Source organism: Microcaecilia unicolor, chromosome 9 (assembly GCF_901765095.1).
Source record: "Microcaecilia unicolor chromosome 9, aMicUni1.1, whole genome shotgun sequence".
Classification (NCBI taxonomy): domain Eukaryota; kingdom Metazoa; phylum Chordata; class Amphibia; order Gymnophiona; family Siphonopidae; genus Microcaecilia; species Microcaecilia unicolor.
This window is the reverse complement of record NC_044039.1, coordinates 36,885,535-36,905,309: the sequence shown is the minus strand read 5'-3', so window position 1 is coordinate 36,905,309 and position 19,775 is coordinate 36,885,535. Positions and strand designations below refer to the sequence as shown.

At 42.7% G+C, this 19,775-nt stretch overlaps 1 protein-coding gene across 2 annotated transcripts in view; it reads right to left on the bottom strand.

The window, feature by feature from the left end:
- Positions 1-8,003, bottom strand: part of ETV6 (ETS variant transcription factor 6) — a 252,415-nt gene extending 244,412 nt beyond the window's left edge. Inside the window, exon 1 of one of the 2 annotated variants that reach the window (XM_030214955.1) lies at positions 7,524-8,003. In XM_030214955.1, the coding sequence (XP_030070815.1) occupies positions 7,524-7,562 (39 nt within the window). In that variant the 5' untranslated portion in view covers positions 7,563-8,003. The remainder of the gene's footprint in view (positions 1-7,523) is intronic. The other variant, XM_030214957.1, reaches the window with a different exon arrangement.
- Between the last annotated feature and the right edge of the window lie 11,772 nt (positions 8,004-19,775).

Below are 19,775 nucleotides of genomic sequence, written 5' to 3'. Positions count from 1 at the left end.
CACTAGGGCCCCTCTGAGAAAGGAAATACATTTTTAAAGAAGACCGCAATGTGAGGAGAAGGAGGAGAGAGACAGACTGTGGTGGGGAGAAGGGCAGTGGCGTAGGAAGGGGGGGCATGAGGGGCGGTCCGCCCCGGGTGCACGCGCTCAGGGGGTGCTGGCCCCGCTGGTTCCCTGCTGTCTCTGCCCCGGAACAGGTTACTTCCTGTTCCGGGGCAGAGAGAGCAGGGAACCAGCGGGGCCGACGCAGCTCCGAGTGACGTGCACTCGGGGCGGATCAGCCCTCCCGCAGGTAAGAATGCAGTCTGGGGGGGGGGTTGCACTCCGGGGGGGGGGGGGGGGTGCGCCGCAGAGGGGGGGGGGTCGCGCCGTGCTGCACCCGGGGGGGGGGGGGGGAGCGCAGCGGTGACCCGCCCCGGGTGCCATTAGCCCTCGCTACGGCACTGGAGAAAGGTAAGAGATGCCCTGGCCGCACAGTAGCTAGCAATGCATAACAATACACAAAGTTGAAACTTCAGTTTTTGTTTTTTTAATTATTTCGAAACAAAACCCCCAATCCCCCCAAAAATCATTTGCATGCACTAAGGGGTCTTTTACTAAGCCGCAGTAGCATTTTTAGCTCACAGTAGAAATCAGCTGGCGGTAAACTCCGAGATGCCCACTATATTTCTACTGTGAGCTAAAAACTGCGGTTTAGTAAAATAACCCCCCCCCCCCAAAAAAAAAATCCTTAGTAAAAGGACGCCTAAGTGTTTCGAATACTGTCAGTTATGTGCATCACTGCTACAATACTCAAATATTCTACAGCAACAATTAAGTGCCTTAATTACCGTTATAGAATTTGCGCTTAACCCGCTCACTTAGATGCCTATCTTTAGGCGACCTGAACAGAATTAGCCACTAGATTCTACATATTCTACATTCTTCTGGTAGGAAGCAGCGGAGGGAAGCCTGCGGGGCCGATGCAGGCAGCGGTTGTGTGTCGCTGCCACCGCTGGTGAAAATGCTGAGATAGACTGAGGGAGGAGTCGCTGGGACAGGGGTGGGGGAGGGGGCAAATGCTGGAACCGGGAGCGGAGGAGAGGGAGATAGATGCAGGACAAAAAAGGGGAGAGTTTTGGAAGGCCCACTCATCTTAACTATGGGCCTGCCCAAAATGAGATGTCTGGCTACACCACTGGTTTGTTGGTATTTGATATTTAAATCATGTATATTTGATGTTACCTGCCTAGAACAAGCTATCGCAAACTATACGTTTTTTAAATAAACTCATTTTTATTATTTATGTAGCTGTGTTTAAAAAAAAAGGTTTGGTCAAATTCCTAGAGGAAAAGTCCATATTTGAATGATCCAACTTAAATGCCTAAACCCTGCAACACAACGAATCTAACATAACTCTTTCTCCTTTCCTAGTCCATAATGCGTCTGTCACACATGATCTCTACCAAAACATCACTATGTACTTCTCATACGGAACTGGCGATCGCCAGCACGGTGCTATGTAAGCCACATTGAGCCTGCAAATAGGTGGGAAAATGTGGGATACAAATGCAATAAATAAATAAATATGGCACAAAAAAAAAAACCTGACACTGATGAAAGCGCTAATCTATAAGCCACGCTTAAACTTCGGCGTGGTTTATCGCATAGCGCTTACGCCCAGGAATGACGCCTAACTTTAGGCATGGCCACTTGCACCAACTGAAACGTGGAGCAAATGTACGTTGATGTAAAACGTGCGTAAATTTTAGGAACGCCCCCTTAACTCACAGGTGCCAGGTCTGTGGGTGCTTGAGCACCCCCCAGTATTAAGCAAACTCCAGTACTCTGACCAGAGAGCATTCACTTGCGTTGCGTTTTGCACCCTCAGTCATTTTGAAAAGTTGGCTCCTTTGCCCCAGTTTACACCCATGATCCGCCCATTTCTGTGCCCCCTTTTTCAGATCGCATATAAATTTTAGGTGCAGTCTCAAGCCTAAAGATACATGCATAAATAGTTTATAGTTTATTTGCATTTGTTATGCCGCCCTCAGCTAACATGCAGATCGCAGCAGTGTACAAGTCTAAAATCAAAAATACAAGAAAAACAGAAAGGAACTCCAATAAATTTATTGGACAGAAACAACACAAACAATCATACAAAGATCCAAATATTCAATCATGGAAAGGGGAGGAGGAGGATATTGCAGGAAACAGTGTGAGACAGTAAAGCCTTAGGTCGGGTTAAATGCTTGGTGAAATAACCAGATTTTAAAAGCCATTTTAAATTTCCTAAATGACGGTTTTGCATAGGTAGAAAGTGGCACACAGTGTCACAGGAATGGGGCTGCAAAAAAATAAAAGTCTTATGCCTAGTAGATTCCAACTGAGCGAAACGGGGACTGGGGAGTCATAACCGGCGGTCATTTAATGATCAAAGTAGACGTGCAGAAATGCCAATTAAATCTAATTAGTGCCAACAGTTGCTTTAAAAAGCCAATTAGCACTAATTAACTCGTTATTCAATTAAATTATGCGTCAAATTGGACAAGCACCCAAATTTCCTTGTGCAATTTTTGGCCACTTTTACAGAATTAGGGGTTACATGTTTCAGCTGGAGCACAACAGGGTTACAGAGTACAGCTTTCAAGAAAGTCTTGCATATTAGGGTGGAACCACAAAACACACACACACAACCAAGTCGTTGCAAGTTCATGAACACATACGTGTACAATTGCAAAGGACTCAAAATACAAATCAACCTAGGCATCCAGCTTTTCCTACATAAGCACACAACTGTGGAACGCACTACCAAAAGACGTGAAAACAATGTACGACCACCTAAACTTCCGGAAATCACTAAAAACCAACCTGTTCAAAAAGGCATACCCTATCGACCCAACCAAAATACCTGAACCCTGCAACACAAGCAAAACCAAAGAGTGTAATGGACATAGCACAACCTCCCCTCTCCACGATTCCCTATTGAGTCTTGTACACATGAACCTTATTCTACCACTACATCACTTTGTAATTGTTATACCGGAATTGGTGGTCGCCTCTCCGGTACTATGTAAGCCACATTGAGCCTGCAAATAGTTGGGAAAATATGCAAAACCCTTACGTGAGAAGCTGCACTGGCTCCCACTCAAGGAACGTATCACCTTTAAAGTATGCACCTTAGTCCACAAAGTCATCCACGGTGAAGCCCCTGCATACATGTCTGATTTAATAGACCTACCACCCAGAAACGCTAAAAGATCATCCCGAACTTTCCTCAATCTCCACTTCCCTAACTGCAAAGGCATAAAATACAAAGTACTACATGCATCAACCTTCTCTTATACGAGCACGCAACTCTGGAACACACTACCACGCAACCTGAAAACGATCTACGAACTAACCGACTTCCACAAACGATTAAAGACTTATATCTTTGAGAAAATTTATTGCAAGGATCAAAACACATGAAGTCCATACACACTAACAGAAATGCACCAATACACTTTCTTCTAAAGTCTCTTACCCCGAACACTCCACCCACATATAAAATTGCTATACCTTAAGGTTTTCGTGCTATTGTTCTATCACCCTATCTTTTCCCCATTGTAACATTCCATATTTTCTACGCTCCAAATGTTATTTTGACTTGACTTTGTCTTCCCACAACTCCTCATAATGTAACCCATAATTGTACTGTAACACATTGTATTTCCAACATTCACAATGTATTGTAAGCCACACTGAGCCCGCAAATAGGTGGGAAAATGTGGGATACAAATGTAACAAATAAATAAATAAATAAAACATGGGTTTACATGGCCTCTTGTTTGCTAACAACAGAGAAAGGAAGAAGCAGGTAGCAGCCAGGAGGCCAGGAAGACAATTTATAAAGTATGAAATGAAATGAAAATGAAAACGTTAAAGCCCAAGTGACATGCCTGCCCTCAATCTGAAGCTTTGCACAAACTGCTTGAAGATGAGAATCCAACAAATCCCATGGCGCTGTAGGACGATTCTCCCACAGACTCTCTCTGGGGAAACTGTCTCACGTCATGGCCTTTCTGTTGCCTTTTAAATAAAGGAGGTGGTAAGAGGTCTAGGAGCCAAACAGCTCTTCAGAATTTAAAGTTGCTCCCTGGCTCTTTACAAAAAAGAAAAAGAAAAAGGAGACCCATGAAGAAAAGATGGGCTTCTTTTAATACTCATTTCCCCAATTCCATTTGAGTTTAAGCATTTGTAATATCACACCATCCATGCTATCATCTAGCGGTTTCAGTTACAACACAGATAACAATGCACAATAATCTAATTAATTAATCATGGCAGACTTTCTAAACTAGTTTCCAAAAACATGCCAGCATCAAACCGCTCCCTCCATACAGAATGGCGGTATGCCATCGTCTTTTCTACCTGTTTGGCACCTTAAGATCATCACATACGATCGCACCCAAGTCTCACTCCTCTTTTGTACACAAAAAAAAAATCCCTAGTAGCCAAAAATGAAGGCTCATGGTTTTAGCACTTCAATACAATATCATACTTCCACACTGTACACAGCAAGTTATCAGCAATTTCAAATAATTTTGCACATGTACTGTATATAGTTTTCTTTAATACAGCTCCCACGTAGTTCCAGAGTCCCTGGAAGTTGCAGGCAGGGCAGGTGCAAGGGGTATTGGACATCTTAGACAAAATTTCAGCTTTGCACCTCCCCCCCCCCACCCCAGTTATCTCTCATGCCCCTAAGTTCCCCTGAGATTTTCATAACTAAACTCAACAATCATCATTATCCCAACATCACCTGTCCCAGAACAATCCAAAAACAAACAAAAAAGCAACAGTCTCTTTACTATGGTAGAATAATAATAATAAAAAAGGTAGACTGATAGAAAACATTAACACATGAAATAATTTATTGGTATGAATCCAAAAACAAACCCGACGTGGCCACGTTTCGCCCTCAGTTTTGACCCCTGACGCAGCCTGAGGGCGAAACGTGGCCACGTCGGGTTTGTTTTTTGATCCACACCAATAAATTATTTCATGTGTTAATGTTTTCTTATCAGTCTACCAGAACAATCCAATACAAATGCACAGGTGGATATTACACTTTTAAACAAATACAATAAAGGCAATTTCTAAAAGCCATTCCCCTGAGTAAAAGAGTATTTATACTCGTAAACGGGTTACTGAAAATTGTCCTCCCTCCTGACAACTAATATAGTACATACTGATAGTTCTTTGATTATGTAGCTATCAGAACCTCTACTGTTTTGCTGTGACTGCAGCTCCCCCCCCCCCCCCACCTCGAAGTTGCCACTCTAGGCAACTGCCTAGTTTGCCTGTTGATTAAGCCAGCCCTGGGAGGTAGACAACCATGCAAAACCATTAAAAATGTAAAGCATGTAAAATGGCACTTAAATGGTCCATGCAGCATGTGAGGTCATCCCGGTCAGCTCTGACTGAACATATTTTTCTTTTATCTGGAATGAAATCTTGAATATTGTTCTGAGAGCAGTTGCTTTTCAGGAGTTCTAGGCAATTGCAGGAATATTGTTTGAAGAATCAGCCAGCAACAACTTAACTGCAACATTTTAATTGATGCACAGTGCGTATTGCTCTTTGCCAGGCGCCCTTTATGAATACTGTTCAGTGCATAATGGCTATGATCATTTTTAATTTAACCCAAATTGTAATAATGTCTGATGATTTTGACAGTTAGAGGCTCAGGTACTTTGTATATTCGTAAGTGCCTCGACTTTATAAACTGTTTACAACGATCCAGAAGCAATAACACCGCTTAACAATGCAAATTAGATTTTGTATTCTATAATGTTCCATAGCTTTTTGACATCTTCTGAATGGAAAATACACTCTAATTCCCCTCCACTCCACCCCCCTGCCTGTCTGCATTTTACATTAGGTTCTTCCAATATTATTTCAAGGATTTGATAGCCAATTGAGTTAAAAATTGGAGCTTTAACAGAACCTCACTTTACCAAATGTACAAATACAATGTCACCCTGATTATGAATACTTAATTCACATGACATTGTGATCTTGGGCAAGTCACTTAACCCTCCACTGCCCCAGGTACAAACTTAGATCGTGAGCCCTCCTGGAACAGAGAAATATCCAGTGTACCTGAATGTAACTCACCTTGAGCTACTACTGAAAAAGGTGTGAGCAAAATCGAAATAAATGCATAATTATAAATTCCAGGTTCTAAGTAGGCCTCTCTCTGAAAGCCAGAGAGTTGCACCTGACTGCAGTCCCTAGTACTGACTGAACCACACCAAGCCAACGAAGTAGTATTGTTTTCCTAAAGCACGCCAGCGGTGGAAAATCTACTTTCACTGGAGACACACAACTCCTTCCTTCCTCTGGGCCAGCAGCACTCAGCAGCCACCATTGAGCTTCCTCGAACGGGAAGTAAAAACACCAGATTCAGGGGTTGTAAAAGGAATCTATCAGATCACAACAGTGATAATGTATTATTAATCCCAATAACTGAGGCAAAAAAAAAACACCTGTGCAGTTTCTTTTGTAAAGGTGAAAAGGAAAACTATAAGATCTTCCCAACTTGCAACATTCACCGTAAAAGTCCGAAGCCCTAAACTCCAGTTTTACCACTTTTTTATTATTATTGTTATTTTAATTTAAAAAAAGATATAAAAGACTGCCGACTACTGTCATATCCTATAGGTAGCCGGACAGATATCCGACGATCGCAGTAAACACTTCACAAAAGCAACAAACTGAAGAGCTACTTTAGGGAATAAGTAGACTCCATCGCACATGGCAAACGCCGGACGAATCTCCAAATACAGTACAAACGTGCAATTTGCATACGTTACCAGACAATCAAGCCATGGATATACAGAGGTGAAGTAGGGTCTCCGGCTGCCTGTCTTCTTCTGATTTACATGGCTACCTGTACGGTATTACAGTAAAAATAATAACCTTTATTTCACCTAAAAACAACGTGCACCAGCGCAAAATGAAGGTTTGCACAATAGCGCTATCCCCACTTAGGATAGTGCTACATTATGATCCCTGCCCTGTGTAAGACGCAGCACTACACACTTTAGAAATGGAACCGAGATCTAAAACAACCAGTACAAGCTGTCATCAAAAGCAGCCTGGCACAAAAAAAAATGTGTCCCTTTTCCACTTGTCTCGCAACTATGGTAGGCTAAGATAAAGACACGGGCTTACACGCCCACGTCGCCAACTTTTAAGCACACACACAAAAAGTTTGCTGCTGAAAACAGATCTGGGCTGGAAAGGACAAGAAAAGAATAGTATCTCGTTTGAATAGCTAAAACAGCTCAGCAAGGTTAAAGTAAAGGGTAACGCAGCACACGGAGGAAAAAATGCATTTCTTCCTTTCTCCCTTCCTCTTCCTCCTTGCTATTAACCTTCTGGAAAAAAAAATCCAACTGCAGCCTTCTGTAAATAAACCAAAAAACGCGGTCGAGTCTAATAACTCAAAGGTCTGCCCTGTAAAAGCCCCAACCCCAGACCATCCACTCATTTACCTTGATGCAACACTGAGCAGCAGCAGCAGCCTCAGACATGTCTTACGGCCAGATCAGGAAGTTCTCAGGGTTTTGTTTTTTTCCACTTTCCTTTCCCGACCCAGAAATCCTTCACACGCGCAAGCGATCATCGAAAGAGAAGTTTCCCGGGCATCAAGGAATTGCCCATGAAGGCGATCGTGGGCACCTCCACGTTCAGAAGCAGCCTGCAAGGCTGTGGGGGACGGCGGGGAGCTGGCCGTCTGCAGCTGCTGCTTTAAGGGTTTTTTTTGTTTTTTTTTTCAAATGCGGCTGATGACTTTTTTTTTTTCTGTTTTCCTTCCTGGAAGAGAGAAACTGAAAGGCAGAAGTCAGAGTCTCTCTCTCTCTTGCTCATTGATCTGGAGAGTTTAAGTGCTGAAACTGACGTGAATTCCCAGCACCGAGCTCTGCCCCTTAAAGGAGCAGCGCCACCGGGAAGCAAGAGCTTGCTTGCTAGCCTGGAGCGAGGAAATGCGGCACGGGGGGGGGGGGGTTGGAGGGGGAGGGGAAGCCAGACAGGAACTTGGTGGGGAGGGGGGGAGAGGGAGCAGAAAGTTAGGAGGGGCGTTGAAGCGGTGTGTGTGAGTGCCAGGAAGGAAGAGAGGGGGAGGGGGAGGAAGGGAAGGGAAGTGCAGCAGGACACAGGAACTGGATCATGGCAAAGGAGGAGGACGTGAACAGGAGGGGACATGCTGGGCAGAGAGAGAGGATCCCACGGGGTAGGGTGACACAGGGCCGGGAGATACAAGGGTAGGACAGGGAAGGGTTAGCATGTAGCCCCCCCCCCCCCCAAATAAACTTTGCTTTCATTGATTTTTTTTTCAACCAAATAATACTAGGGGAGAGGGGAAAGAAAGTTAAAAAATAGCCTGATGCAAGGGATCTAAAATGAATTAGGTTCCACTAACGCTGTTGTTAAAATCCAAGGACAAAGGTGGAGAGATGCCTCTTAATGGTTCAATAAAATCTCTGTTTTCCTACGTTTGCTCCGACAGGTATGACAGATCAAAGGAAACCTGAATTAAAAGTGGAAACTCCAAAGGGCTCCTTTTTGGAGGGGAAAAAAAGTAGAAAAAGGTAAACGGGCTTTGCATGTACCTATATTCCCCAAAGCCGTCCGACGAAAAGGAGGAAATGAGAGCTGGTGCGGCGACTCCGTCCGCGTCTCTTCCACCGTGAAATAGGAGGAAAGGTCGCAAAGAGAGAGAGAGAGACGGGAGGGGGGCAGAGAAAGAGGGAGGCGGAGGAAAGAGAGAAGTGAGAGAAAATAAAACAAAGCTACTATTTGCCTAAACACAGTTAGGATAAACAAAAGAATGTGTGCTCTTGTGAGCACAAATGGAAATTCTGGCATAAATACGACGTGTTTCAGGATCTCATTGTCAGGGAAATCAATAGACACCATTTTTAGATCATTTTTTAATTTTTTTTCTTAAATATTTGTTTTTTTGACAGGTTAAATCATGGTCCTAATATATACATGTCTTTAGTGGGGTTGGGTGGCAATATTTTACAGGTTCTCCTTTGCATTTAAAAGGTAGCATCCTCATTCTTACTTCATGGCTCAGACTTTACATTAGATCTGAGAAGCAGTAGATAATTTAATTCATATGTTGAGCCAAGTGGGCGTTCATATCCCACTGCTGCTCCTTGTGATCTTGGGCGAGTCACTTAACCCTCCATTGCCTCAGGTACAAACTTAGATTGTGAGCCCTCCTGGGACAGAGAAATATCCAGAGTACCTGAATGTAACTCACCTTGAGCTACTACTGAAAAAGGTGTGAGCAAAATCTAAATAAATAAATAAATAAATACATTAATTATGCAAACTACCAGTAGTCTGCATTGCTTTGAAGTACAGTAGACCAACTTTTATCTGGAATGGTTGGGTCTGACCATTCTGAATCATGGATTTTTCTGGTTGACAGAATTTATGATCCTGCCTATTCGTACCTTTCCAGGGACCATTCTCTTACCCACTGCTGCCACCAGTACCCCTCCCCCTCTTGCACCGTTCATAGCTCAGTTCAGTCAGACTGATGTCTCTAAATGAGTTCATTTTAAGCATACCATGAAAGAATGAACCTTGTTTCCACTGGCAGCAGAATTGCATTGACCAGGACTGTGGATCTGGTACACCAAACTTCAACTCCAACTCTGACTCCTACTATGTAAATCTAAGAGAAATTTGATTACAGAAACATGGATATTTCTTTATGTACAGAATTAGGACTAATAGACCACAAAATATGTTTATTTTAAGTTTGAACAAAGAAAAATATAAAGTGATAAATTTACCATATGTGACCATCTCTGGAAAAAGGTGACTAAAGTCACCAGAAACAAAATAAATGAGGCTTTAATGAATTTGTAATACAACAGTTTAAACCCCATCTTTTTATGTGAAAAAAATTAAAAAAAAGTTGCAGAAGAAACATGTAATGTTTTCATACTGCTTATGGACGCATAACATGAAAAACTGGCCATTATCAACATTTTGGAATTGCTACTTTAGTCACCTTTTCCCAGAGATGGTCATAATATTAAAATACAAGTTTTTATTTTGAAGCTGGAGTTGGAGTCAGTACATTTTTACCAACTCCAACTCCACCCAAAATTGCTTCTGACTTCAATTCCACAACTCCAATTCTACAGCCCTGGCTGTGACCCAACCAACATTTTGCCCAACATAATATCCTCAACTAAAGAGTTTGGGGCTGGGGCTAGAGATTGGTTTAGTTGGCCCCAAGATGTTCTGCTGCCCCCTGCTTGCTTCTGTGCCAAAGTACATTGGAGATGATTTCTGACTTTTTTAATGGTTGTCTCAACACTTCCATTATGCGAAGAGAGCCTCCTCTGCAGTTCGTAAGGTGTAATTTTGTTTAGTAATCAGGCCGGTAGCACCCAATACATCGGGGACAAGTTCTGTGACTTTGTGCCACATTTTCATGGCCTCTGCAGTTATTGGTGCTTGAGGATCTTCTGTTTCTCCATACGAGTACAGAAGAGCAGTTTGGTTCTGACATTTCTGTGAGGAGCGCCATTCTTGTTCTTGTCTTCTGTACCAGGATGACCTGTTTTCTTGCATCAGTCTTTCAGACTGTGAAAATGGAATGTTCCAGGTGATCGAAACTTCTTCCCCCCCCCCCCCTACCTCCACTCCAGTTCTGTCAGGCTCACAATCTCAGGTTTTTATTTTTGTTTTCTAGCACAGCAGTGTTTACATAGTACATAAGTATTGCCATACTGGGACAGACCAAAGGTCCATCAAGCCCAGCATCCTGTTTCCAACAGTGGCCAATCCAGGTCACAAATACCTGGCAAGATCCCAAAAAAGTACAAAACATTTTATACTGCTTATCCCCAGAAATAGTGGATTTTCCCCAAGTCCAATTTAATAATGGTCTATGGACTTTTCTTTTAGGAAGCGGTCCACAGTTTCCAGTGGCTGAGATGTGTTGCCATATTGCATCTGTTTATATACCAGCCTTCTAGTATTAGCATGTCACACCCAGTGATGAGACATTTGATGGTTTCTGATTCAATACTGCAAAATCTGCATTTGTCTGTTTTTCCATTTTAAACATTTTTTTCCTGAGCTAAAATTAGCAGCAGGTACCGAGTGTCTGAAGTCTTTTCCTCATATCAAAGCGAAAATTATAAAGGCAGAGAGATAAACTTGCTAACAGTGTACTTTAGATTTCCCCTTGTTTTGCAAATATTTTGTTTCTTCTCCATGTGCTGGTGGATTCACGTTCATTCCTATTCATTGGAACATTTGTCCTGGTTCAAAGATGGAGTCCAGCTTCACCCATTTGCTTGCGTACTTCAGCACTTTTGGATTATTTGGGTCTATTGATGCTTTTACAAGAAAGAAAACAAAAAGCAGAGAGGATAATCCACACGTATAACAAAAGCAATGAACACAAAAAGTGAGGATGAGTTGAAGAGGAAATCCAAAAAACCTTTATTAATGATAAAATGATGACCCAACACGGCCGCGTTTCGGCATCGAAACCTGCATCAGGGGTCAAACAAATCTTTTTAAGTTGTCACTGAATAAAAGACCAAGGGAAATGTGGCTGTAGGACTTCCTTAAAACACAAGAATTAAGCAGTCAACTGTGAAGAGCCTCGACGGCAATACACATAAATGACGTCAGTAGTACAAACCGGGATGTGCAAACTTGGCATACACTGGGTTTTTTGTTTGTTTGTTTTTTATTTATATTTTTATTCAATTATATATTATACAACTCAAAGAGAGATAATACAGAAATTGGAAAATCTTAACATAAACAAAATATCCACATTGGCAATAAACTGGTTCTTATAGATTATCTTCTGGGCATGGAGGACTTTTCTTGTTCTTACATCCAGTTCTTCAACATATTTAGAGGGCCACAGTCTATTATTCCAAAGCTGTATGAAAGCACAGTGACTGATGGCTTGGATCTTATTCTGTGCTGTTAAAGCACAACTCACTAAGCATATTCTGTAATGAACTGCGCCTAAATTCTAACACACGCAGTTCAAAGGGGGCATGGCTATGGGCAGGGAAATGGGCGTTCCATGGGCATTCCCAAATTTACACACATAGTTATAGAATATGGCCCAGTGCATGTAAATCTACGTGCAGGGATTTACGCCGCATTTTCATTGGTATAAATGGAGGCACATAGTTGTAGGCGCTGGGATATCAACTAAGTGTATTCTATATATTGCGCCTAAATGTAGGCACCGCTTATAGAATACAGTAAGGCGAAAATGTTTACCGCGTGGATTTTCTAGGTTCCTTAAATAGAATCTAGCCCATAGCGCCTGACAGAAGAATGGTGATGGAATCTCCCATGAAATATTCCTAACTGCATCTTGACACTAGGAATAACAAACTGTCCTTCATAATTCAGATGAAGTGTAGTTGCCACATTTTCATGAGGAACTTGATGTATATAATCAATGCAGGATTCATTGTACATATGAAAAGCTTTCTAATGGTGAATCCAAGCTATAATAAGGTTTCTGATCTGTTCTTAATGGGGGCAGTTCTGTAACTGGATGTCACAGTTTACGTTAAGTGCCCAAAATATGTGGGCTATGAGCCTATTTTACAAGAGCTCTTACGTTCATTAGCTTCCGGATTTTATATAGGTCGTCCAAATGTGGATGCGGAGCCCTGATCTGTGCACCAAAAAAAAATAGGGGCCCTTTTACTAAGGCGCCTGAAAAGTGGCCTGCGCTGGTGTATGCGCATGTTATGGTCGCTCACGGGTCCATTTTTAAGCACACCTGGAAAAAAGGCCTTTTTTGTGTGTGTGGCCGAAAATGGACGTGCGGCAAAATTAAAACAAGCATGCATCCATTTTTGGCCTGAGACCTTACCGCCACCCATTGGCTTGGCGGTAAGGTCTCACACGCTAATTGTGTGATAAGCGTCAAAGTGCGTATACTGCCAATTACCGCCCAGTTAGCACCACGTGGTAGAAAATAGAAAATATTTTCTGCTGTGCGTATTGGACGCGCATAAAAAATGGAATTACCGCCCAGGGCACAAGGTAGCCGGGCAGTAGTACCAATTTGACGTGTGTTGGACGAGTGTAGGCACGTATTCATCTTAGTAAAAGGACCCCATAGTTAACAAGCTGCTATCAATTATTGATGTTAATTGGCATTAATTAAAAAACAACACGTGACTTGACAGCCTTCCGGAAGTTATTGAAGACGCACCTGTTCGAAGAGACTTATAATAAGAATCCTCCTTAATGACTTGATTCCATTCTATATCTAAACCAACTAATACTGATCCCTCTAAATTGATTATGTTAATCATATTATCACTATTGGTCATTATATCTTACCTGTTTTTATTTTGGGTTATATAAATCATTCTACAGACCTATCTACCTAATTTCTTACACAGTAATATGTTAAATTAGACCAAACCTCTTACTCTGTTATGATTATACCTTTTGCAACATAATGTAAGCCACATTGAGCCTGCAAATGGGTGGGAAAATGTGGGGTACAAATGCAGCAAATAAATAAATTAATTAATTCATTAGGACTTACAGATCCGCCTGCTCACTAATCTATAAATCTGCGCACCTAAATTGCCTTGTGCGCAACTCAAAAGGGGACGTGGCCATGGGAAGGGCATGGACGGGTCAGTAGCATTCCCAAAATTTGGGCACAGTGTTATAGAATACTAGGTTTACACACCCAGCTTGGGCACCAGGATTTACACCAGGTTTCAGCATTTTATAAAGGGCACTCAGCCCGGAGCAGCCTTTATAGAATAGTGCTTAGTGTGGATTTTTCACGGTGCCTAAATTTGAGCATCATTTACTGAGTGTTTTTATAGAATTACTAACATAAGTCGGCACTACGTGCTCACATTCTAAAAGGAAGTCCACCGAAGTGGAGGAACACTGGAATCCCACAAGAAGCACAAAGATACCAAGACAGTGGGAAGTCGACAGTGGCTTTCCAAGGACAACCAGTGTTGTTTCAAAAATTCAGAAAAGCAAAGTTTATTGGTGGCTGAAGACACAGCACTGTGTTTCGGCAAAGGATGCCTTCTTCTGGAGTCTTTGAGCTTAATCTGGAGTTTAAAACCATCCAATGGGTCAAAAAGAGGTCAAAATGAATGTGGTCTTGAGAAAGACCTTTGAGGGTATCTCGCTGACGAACAGCACAGTAGTACTTTCTTAGAGATAGCGAAATGCCAGTTGAAAACTAAGAAAGCATTACTGTGCTGGAGCACTGACAAATGCATTTTGAATAAAACCCTGTCTTCCTTACAGTCCCCTCAAAATCTCTCCCCCCCCCCCCCCCCCGATCCCCTCCTAACAGAGAGAATGCAAAACCTAGGAGGTTTAATAAAACCTTACAAGTTTGCTATTGTTTTAAATAGCGATAGCATTTGTTTTGTTCTGGCCAATATGGTGGCAAGTTCCACTCACTGCCTTCAGCCCAGATAATGGGCCAGATAGGATTATGCCAGCTCCTGTCATTAAACCTGCCATAGAGCTGTTGTAAGTGTGAATGCTGAAATGTGGCAGCTACCTGCATAACAGAGTATTCTGTATGTGGGAGCCCCACCCTTGTGTATACCCCCTTGCAACTATCTAGTATGTAAGGTAAGCAGGTATTTCCTAAATAGTGCTTAGGCAGCATGCTAGCATATATTACATTACATTACACTGACATTTCTTTCCCTCATTAGCTGTGAAGTTCATTGTGGCTTACAAGTAAAATTGGCAATACAAAAAAAAAACCAAACAAACAAATAAAAAGGAAGAAAACTATACAGAAACATTATGGTAGGCAGCAAATCAGCCAATCAATAAAAATCTTATGAAGTAAAGAGGTTTTAAGCAATTTCCAGAACAAGCCATAGTTGTCATACTTCTTAACTTCCAATGGTAATGAATTCCACCATTTTGAGGCAAAAAAGAATGCAAAGATTTATGTAATGTTCCTACAACTAGGATAATGCAGAGTTAAAAATGTCCTAGATCCAAGACAAGTATTTCTATCTAGCAAATAAAAATAAACACATGTGCATATGTATATACCCATATACATACTCTTATTCTAAACATATGTTCATGTAATTGTGAGCGCCTAGGTTGTAGAATTGCATTTTAGATGTCTAGGTGTTCCTGGAAGGAGTTATGACTCATTCACATATGTTCAGTGGCGGCCCTACCATTAGGCCACCTGAGGCGGGGGCCTCAGGCAGCACTCTTCAGGGAGTGGCAAATCCCCCCACATCGGCCATGGTCTGGCATATCTCCCCTTCCTTCTTCAATCCCCTTCCCCCAGCCTACCTTTGTTTATTAAAAGGCAGCGGTGGCAGTGATTCCCATTGGCTGCCCTGCCGCCGGCACTGGTTTCTTTACTGCGGCCCGCCTCTGACATCACTTCCTGTTTCCTCAGAGGTGGGCCACCGTAGAGAAAAGAGGCTGGTGCTGGTGGCAGGGCAGTCTATGCAAATCACTTCCGCCGGCATCTTTTGAAAAACAAAGATAGGCTCAGGAAAGGAGGTTAAAGAAGGAAGATGCCAGACCATCACTGGAGGGGGATGCCATTTCAGCCCTCGCCTCAGGCTGCAGTTTGCCTTAGGCCGTCCCTACATATGTTATATGAAATAAATGCAAAAGTACGTAAAAATGGTTTGGATATGTGTGCAAACCTCAGAGCAGGTATAAATGTGTGTGGCTCATTATTTATGTATATATGTTCCCTTTTTAAAACACATTTTTGCTACACAGGATAGATGGCCTGTTATAATATTAACTTCATTGTGGGCTCCTGCTGCCATACATTGGTTTAGAAACTGTGTACTGATTTACATGCCTGGCAGCTGTTCTCTCAGCTCCAAACTGCAGCATCACTTCTTAATGACAGGTTTATTTCCTTAGATTTACATATTGCCTCTGTTGAAATCAACTGAAAGCAATTTACTCTGAAAACAGCATGCATAAACATCATAAAACCAACATAAGCCAATCACCATTCCCCATAACATCATAATTCAATTCATAACTAGCTAACAAGCAAGATATCCTCACTAGAGTCATCTCTAATGCAGACAAAGAATATGGATCTATCTCCCTTCTGACCACTGATCACTTCAGGTCCCTGCACCCTCAGGATCCTCCTGGAGCAAGAGAGAATTTTCTGGGTTCCTATACTATATAGAAAATTGTCCTTCTTTTAACGTAGAAACAAAGAAAATGATGGCAGATTTAAAAAAAAACAGCGTGACTCATCCAGTCTGCCCTGAAAGGCGGCTAAGATTGTACCTGCTGGTCCATTAAGACTTTGTCCCTCTATGACTTTTTTTAGCAGTAAAAAAAAGTCATGGAAACATAGAAAAGAGAAAAGTGAAAGCAGATAAAAGACCCTATGGCCTATCCAGTCTGTTCATCCATTCATCTATTATTCCTTCCTCTCCCTTAGAGATCCTATGTACTTGTCCCAAGCTTTCTTGAATTCAGATATACTTTTCATCACCACCTCTACTGGGAGACCATGCCACAAATTCGCTACCTTTTCCATAAAGAAGTATTTCCTTAAGTTACTCCTGAGTTTGTCATTTAAATTTTGCTTTGAATTGAAATTCTCTACTCCAGTGGTTCCCAAATCTGTTTCTGGAGGCACACCAGCCAGTTAGATTTTCAGCATACCAAAGATGAATATTCATGAGAGATTTGCATTCAGCCTCAGATGTTATACTCAGGTCCATTACAGCAACATGCAGATCCCTGGAATAGTCTAGTGGTGTGTGCAGTGCACTGCAGACAGGTGGACCCAGGCCCATACCTTCCCCTACCTGATACACTTGTGGTGGATAATGTGAGCCCTCCAAAACTCACCAGAAACCCACTGTACCCACATATAGGTGCCCCCTTCACCCATAAGGGCTATTGTAGTCATGTACAGTTGGGGATAGTGGGTTTTGGGGGGCTCAGCAGGCAAGATAAGGGAGCAGCAGTGAGATGTATACCTGGGAGCATTTATTTGAAGTCCACTGCAGTGCTCCATTGCTATCCTGGGATATCTGTGTGGCAAATCTACTAAGAATGCTGGCGTCTTCTACATTCCAATGGCTTGATTTTGTGCATTTTTCACTTGGACTTTTTTTTCTTTCGAAAATGGACCAAAAGGTTAAATAGACAGAGCACAAAAACATCTAGCAAATAGCCATTTTTGAAAAAAAAAAAAAAAGAGGTTTTTCCTCTTTTGAAAATGGCTATATTCCTCACTTGAATTTTGGACATCATATTGAAAATGCCCCTGTATGTAAGTGGATAAAGTTTGTAAACAAAAACGCTGTCCTAACTTTATCTGTTGAGTTAACTGTGCTCTGGTCTGAATATCGGCCAGTGCCCGTTTAACTTCCAGGTTGCGGCACTAGTCCTGATACTCAGTGCCAGAAACTGGACATGCCCCAGCATTGACTATCTTGGGTTAATTCAGCCCATGGCAGCGAGTGGCTGGATTGCAAATAGGATCTTAACTTTACAAAGGTAGAACTGATAGTAGCATCAAGAGGTACAAGAAACTGTATATCATCTGCGTATACCTTAAAATCAAGCTCCAGATCATTCAGTAATCTACAAAGAGGCCATAAACAAAATTGCCGACAAACGGGAACCTTGTGGGACTCCTGTTTTCAAGTGAATAAAGTCAGAGTTATTATAAATGTGACTAACACAAAGCCATTTACTGCCACAGGCTTAATTTTGGGCCCAATAATAATTGTTATAATTATAGCTATAACAATGCCAGCCAGGGAACATTAGGAAATTAATGAGCAATGCATATTTATGAGTTTGGAAATGCAAGAGATGAAGTCCAAAGTACACCCAACACAGGAGTGAAAAACAAAAGCACAAGGAGCCTTCAAGGTTAGGAGCATCAACTCAATATTTATTAGCCATGCCCGACACGGTCCGTGTTTTGGCGAAACTCTGCTGGTTCTTAGGCAGTTCTCTCTTCTGCAGGACACCACTTATGAAGTTTTTTGTCACACCTGCGTTTTTCTAGTCTTTTCAACATCTTAAGACTACTACCCCTGAAATCTTGACTGATTTGACAATATTGAACAACGTCTATACCACTGGTCCCCAAACCTGGTCCTGGAGGCACCCCAACCAGTCAGGTTTTTAGGATATCCACAATAAATATTCAAGAGAGAGATTTGCATGCAGTGGAGGAAGTGCATGCACATCTCTTCATGGATATTCATTGTGGATATCCTGAAAACCTGACAGGCAGGGGTGCCTCCAGGACCAGGTTTGGGAACCACTAGTCTATACTGATAGACCCCTGATGCAGGCGGTTTCGCCGAAACACGGAGAGTGTCGGGTCTGACTAATAAATATTGAGCTGACGCTCCCACCCTTGAAGGCTCCTTGTGCTTTTGTTTTTCATTCATATTTATCTGGTAAACATGATTAAAAGTAGTAGGAGGCATTCAGCCAATGAGATGGCTAGGTTGGCTGACAGACACCTATATTCTGTGTGGCCCCCAGTATAGACTTGCACAGGTGATTGCATAGGTACCAACAGATCATACTCCACATGATGTTTTAAATTATTGAGAAAGTAGAATTGTGATTTTTTTTTTTGGGGGGGGGGTTAGAGAAGTCGTTACTAATCTTTTAAATAATTGTGTACAACCTGTGAGTGTGCTTCAAAGTATCACTTGCTTTGGTAGCTAAGCATGGTTTCAAACATTGAATTTTATGAAGAAGTAGTAATAGAAGTCCTATATTTCCCTTATAGAGATACATGGGAGGAGATGTAATGACTTGATGATACGGTTGAGTATAAGACCCTCCTAGTATGGGAGGAATTTTGTCTTTTTCCTCTTTTCTGCTACTCTGGCAGAAGGTCAGAGCTCCAGAAGAAATAGGGCCTGGGCTCTGTGGAGTTGGGTTCAGATGCACCAAAGAGGTCTAGGAAGAAAGGGAAAGAGGGTGAGGGTGTGTCAAGGTGACTGGAAGAGGTTTCCTACCTTAGAAAACCTTCCTGGGTGAGGAGAGTCACGACACTCGCTTGAAGTTCCTGGACTTACAGGACAGGGCCGCGGAGAGACTGGACTGGGCCCGGGGCAAGGCCGCCACCCCAGGCCACCGCACCACAGTCCCCACCCAGCCCCTCCGTCCGCCACCAGGCTGGGCCCTCTGCATTGAAATCATCATAGCGCCTCACCTGTCACCTCTCTTCGTGACTGAAAGCGCAGCAGCGGCAGATCGGATTCGCCTCCCTTCGGGCCTTCGCTCCCTGTGTCCCGCCCTCGCGGAAGTTACATCAGATGAGGGCGGGACACAGGGAGGGAAGGCCCGAAGGGAGGCAAATCCGATCTGCCGCTGCTGCGCTTTCAGTCCCAGAGGTGACAGGTGAGGTGCTGTGTGATGATTTCAATGCGGGGGGCCCGGCCCGGTGGCAGACGGTCGACGGAGCCGAGGGCAGGTGAGATCGGGGACTGAGGCGCCGGGCCCCCCTTAGAGGCCCAGGCCCAGGGAATTTTGTCCCCCCTGCCCCCACCTCTCGGCGGTCCTGTTACAGGACAGTGTCCCAAGGGCCCAGATGGCCAAAAGATAGAAACAGGAGAAGAGTAGGCACTTAATACATTACATTATATTGTATTTCTATATCACCAATAGCATAGAGTTCAAGGCGGTTTACAAAACTAAATAGTAACCAAGTCATACAC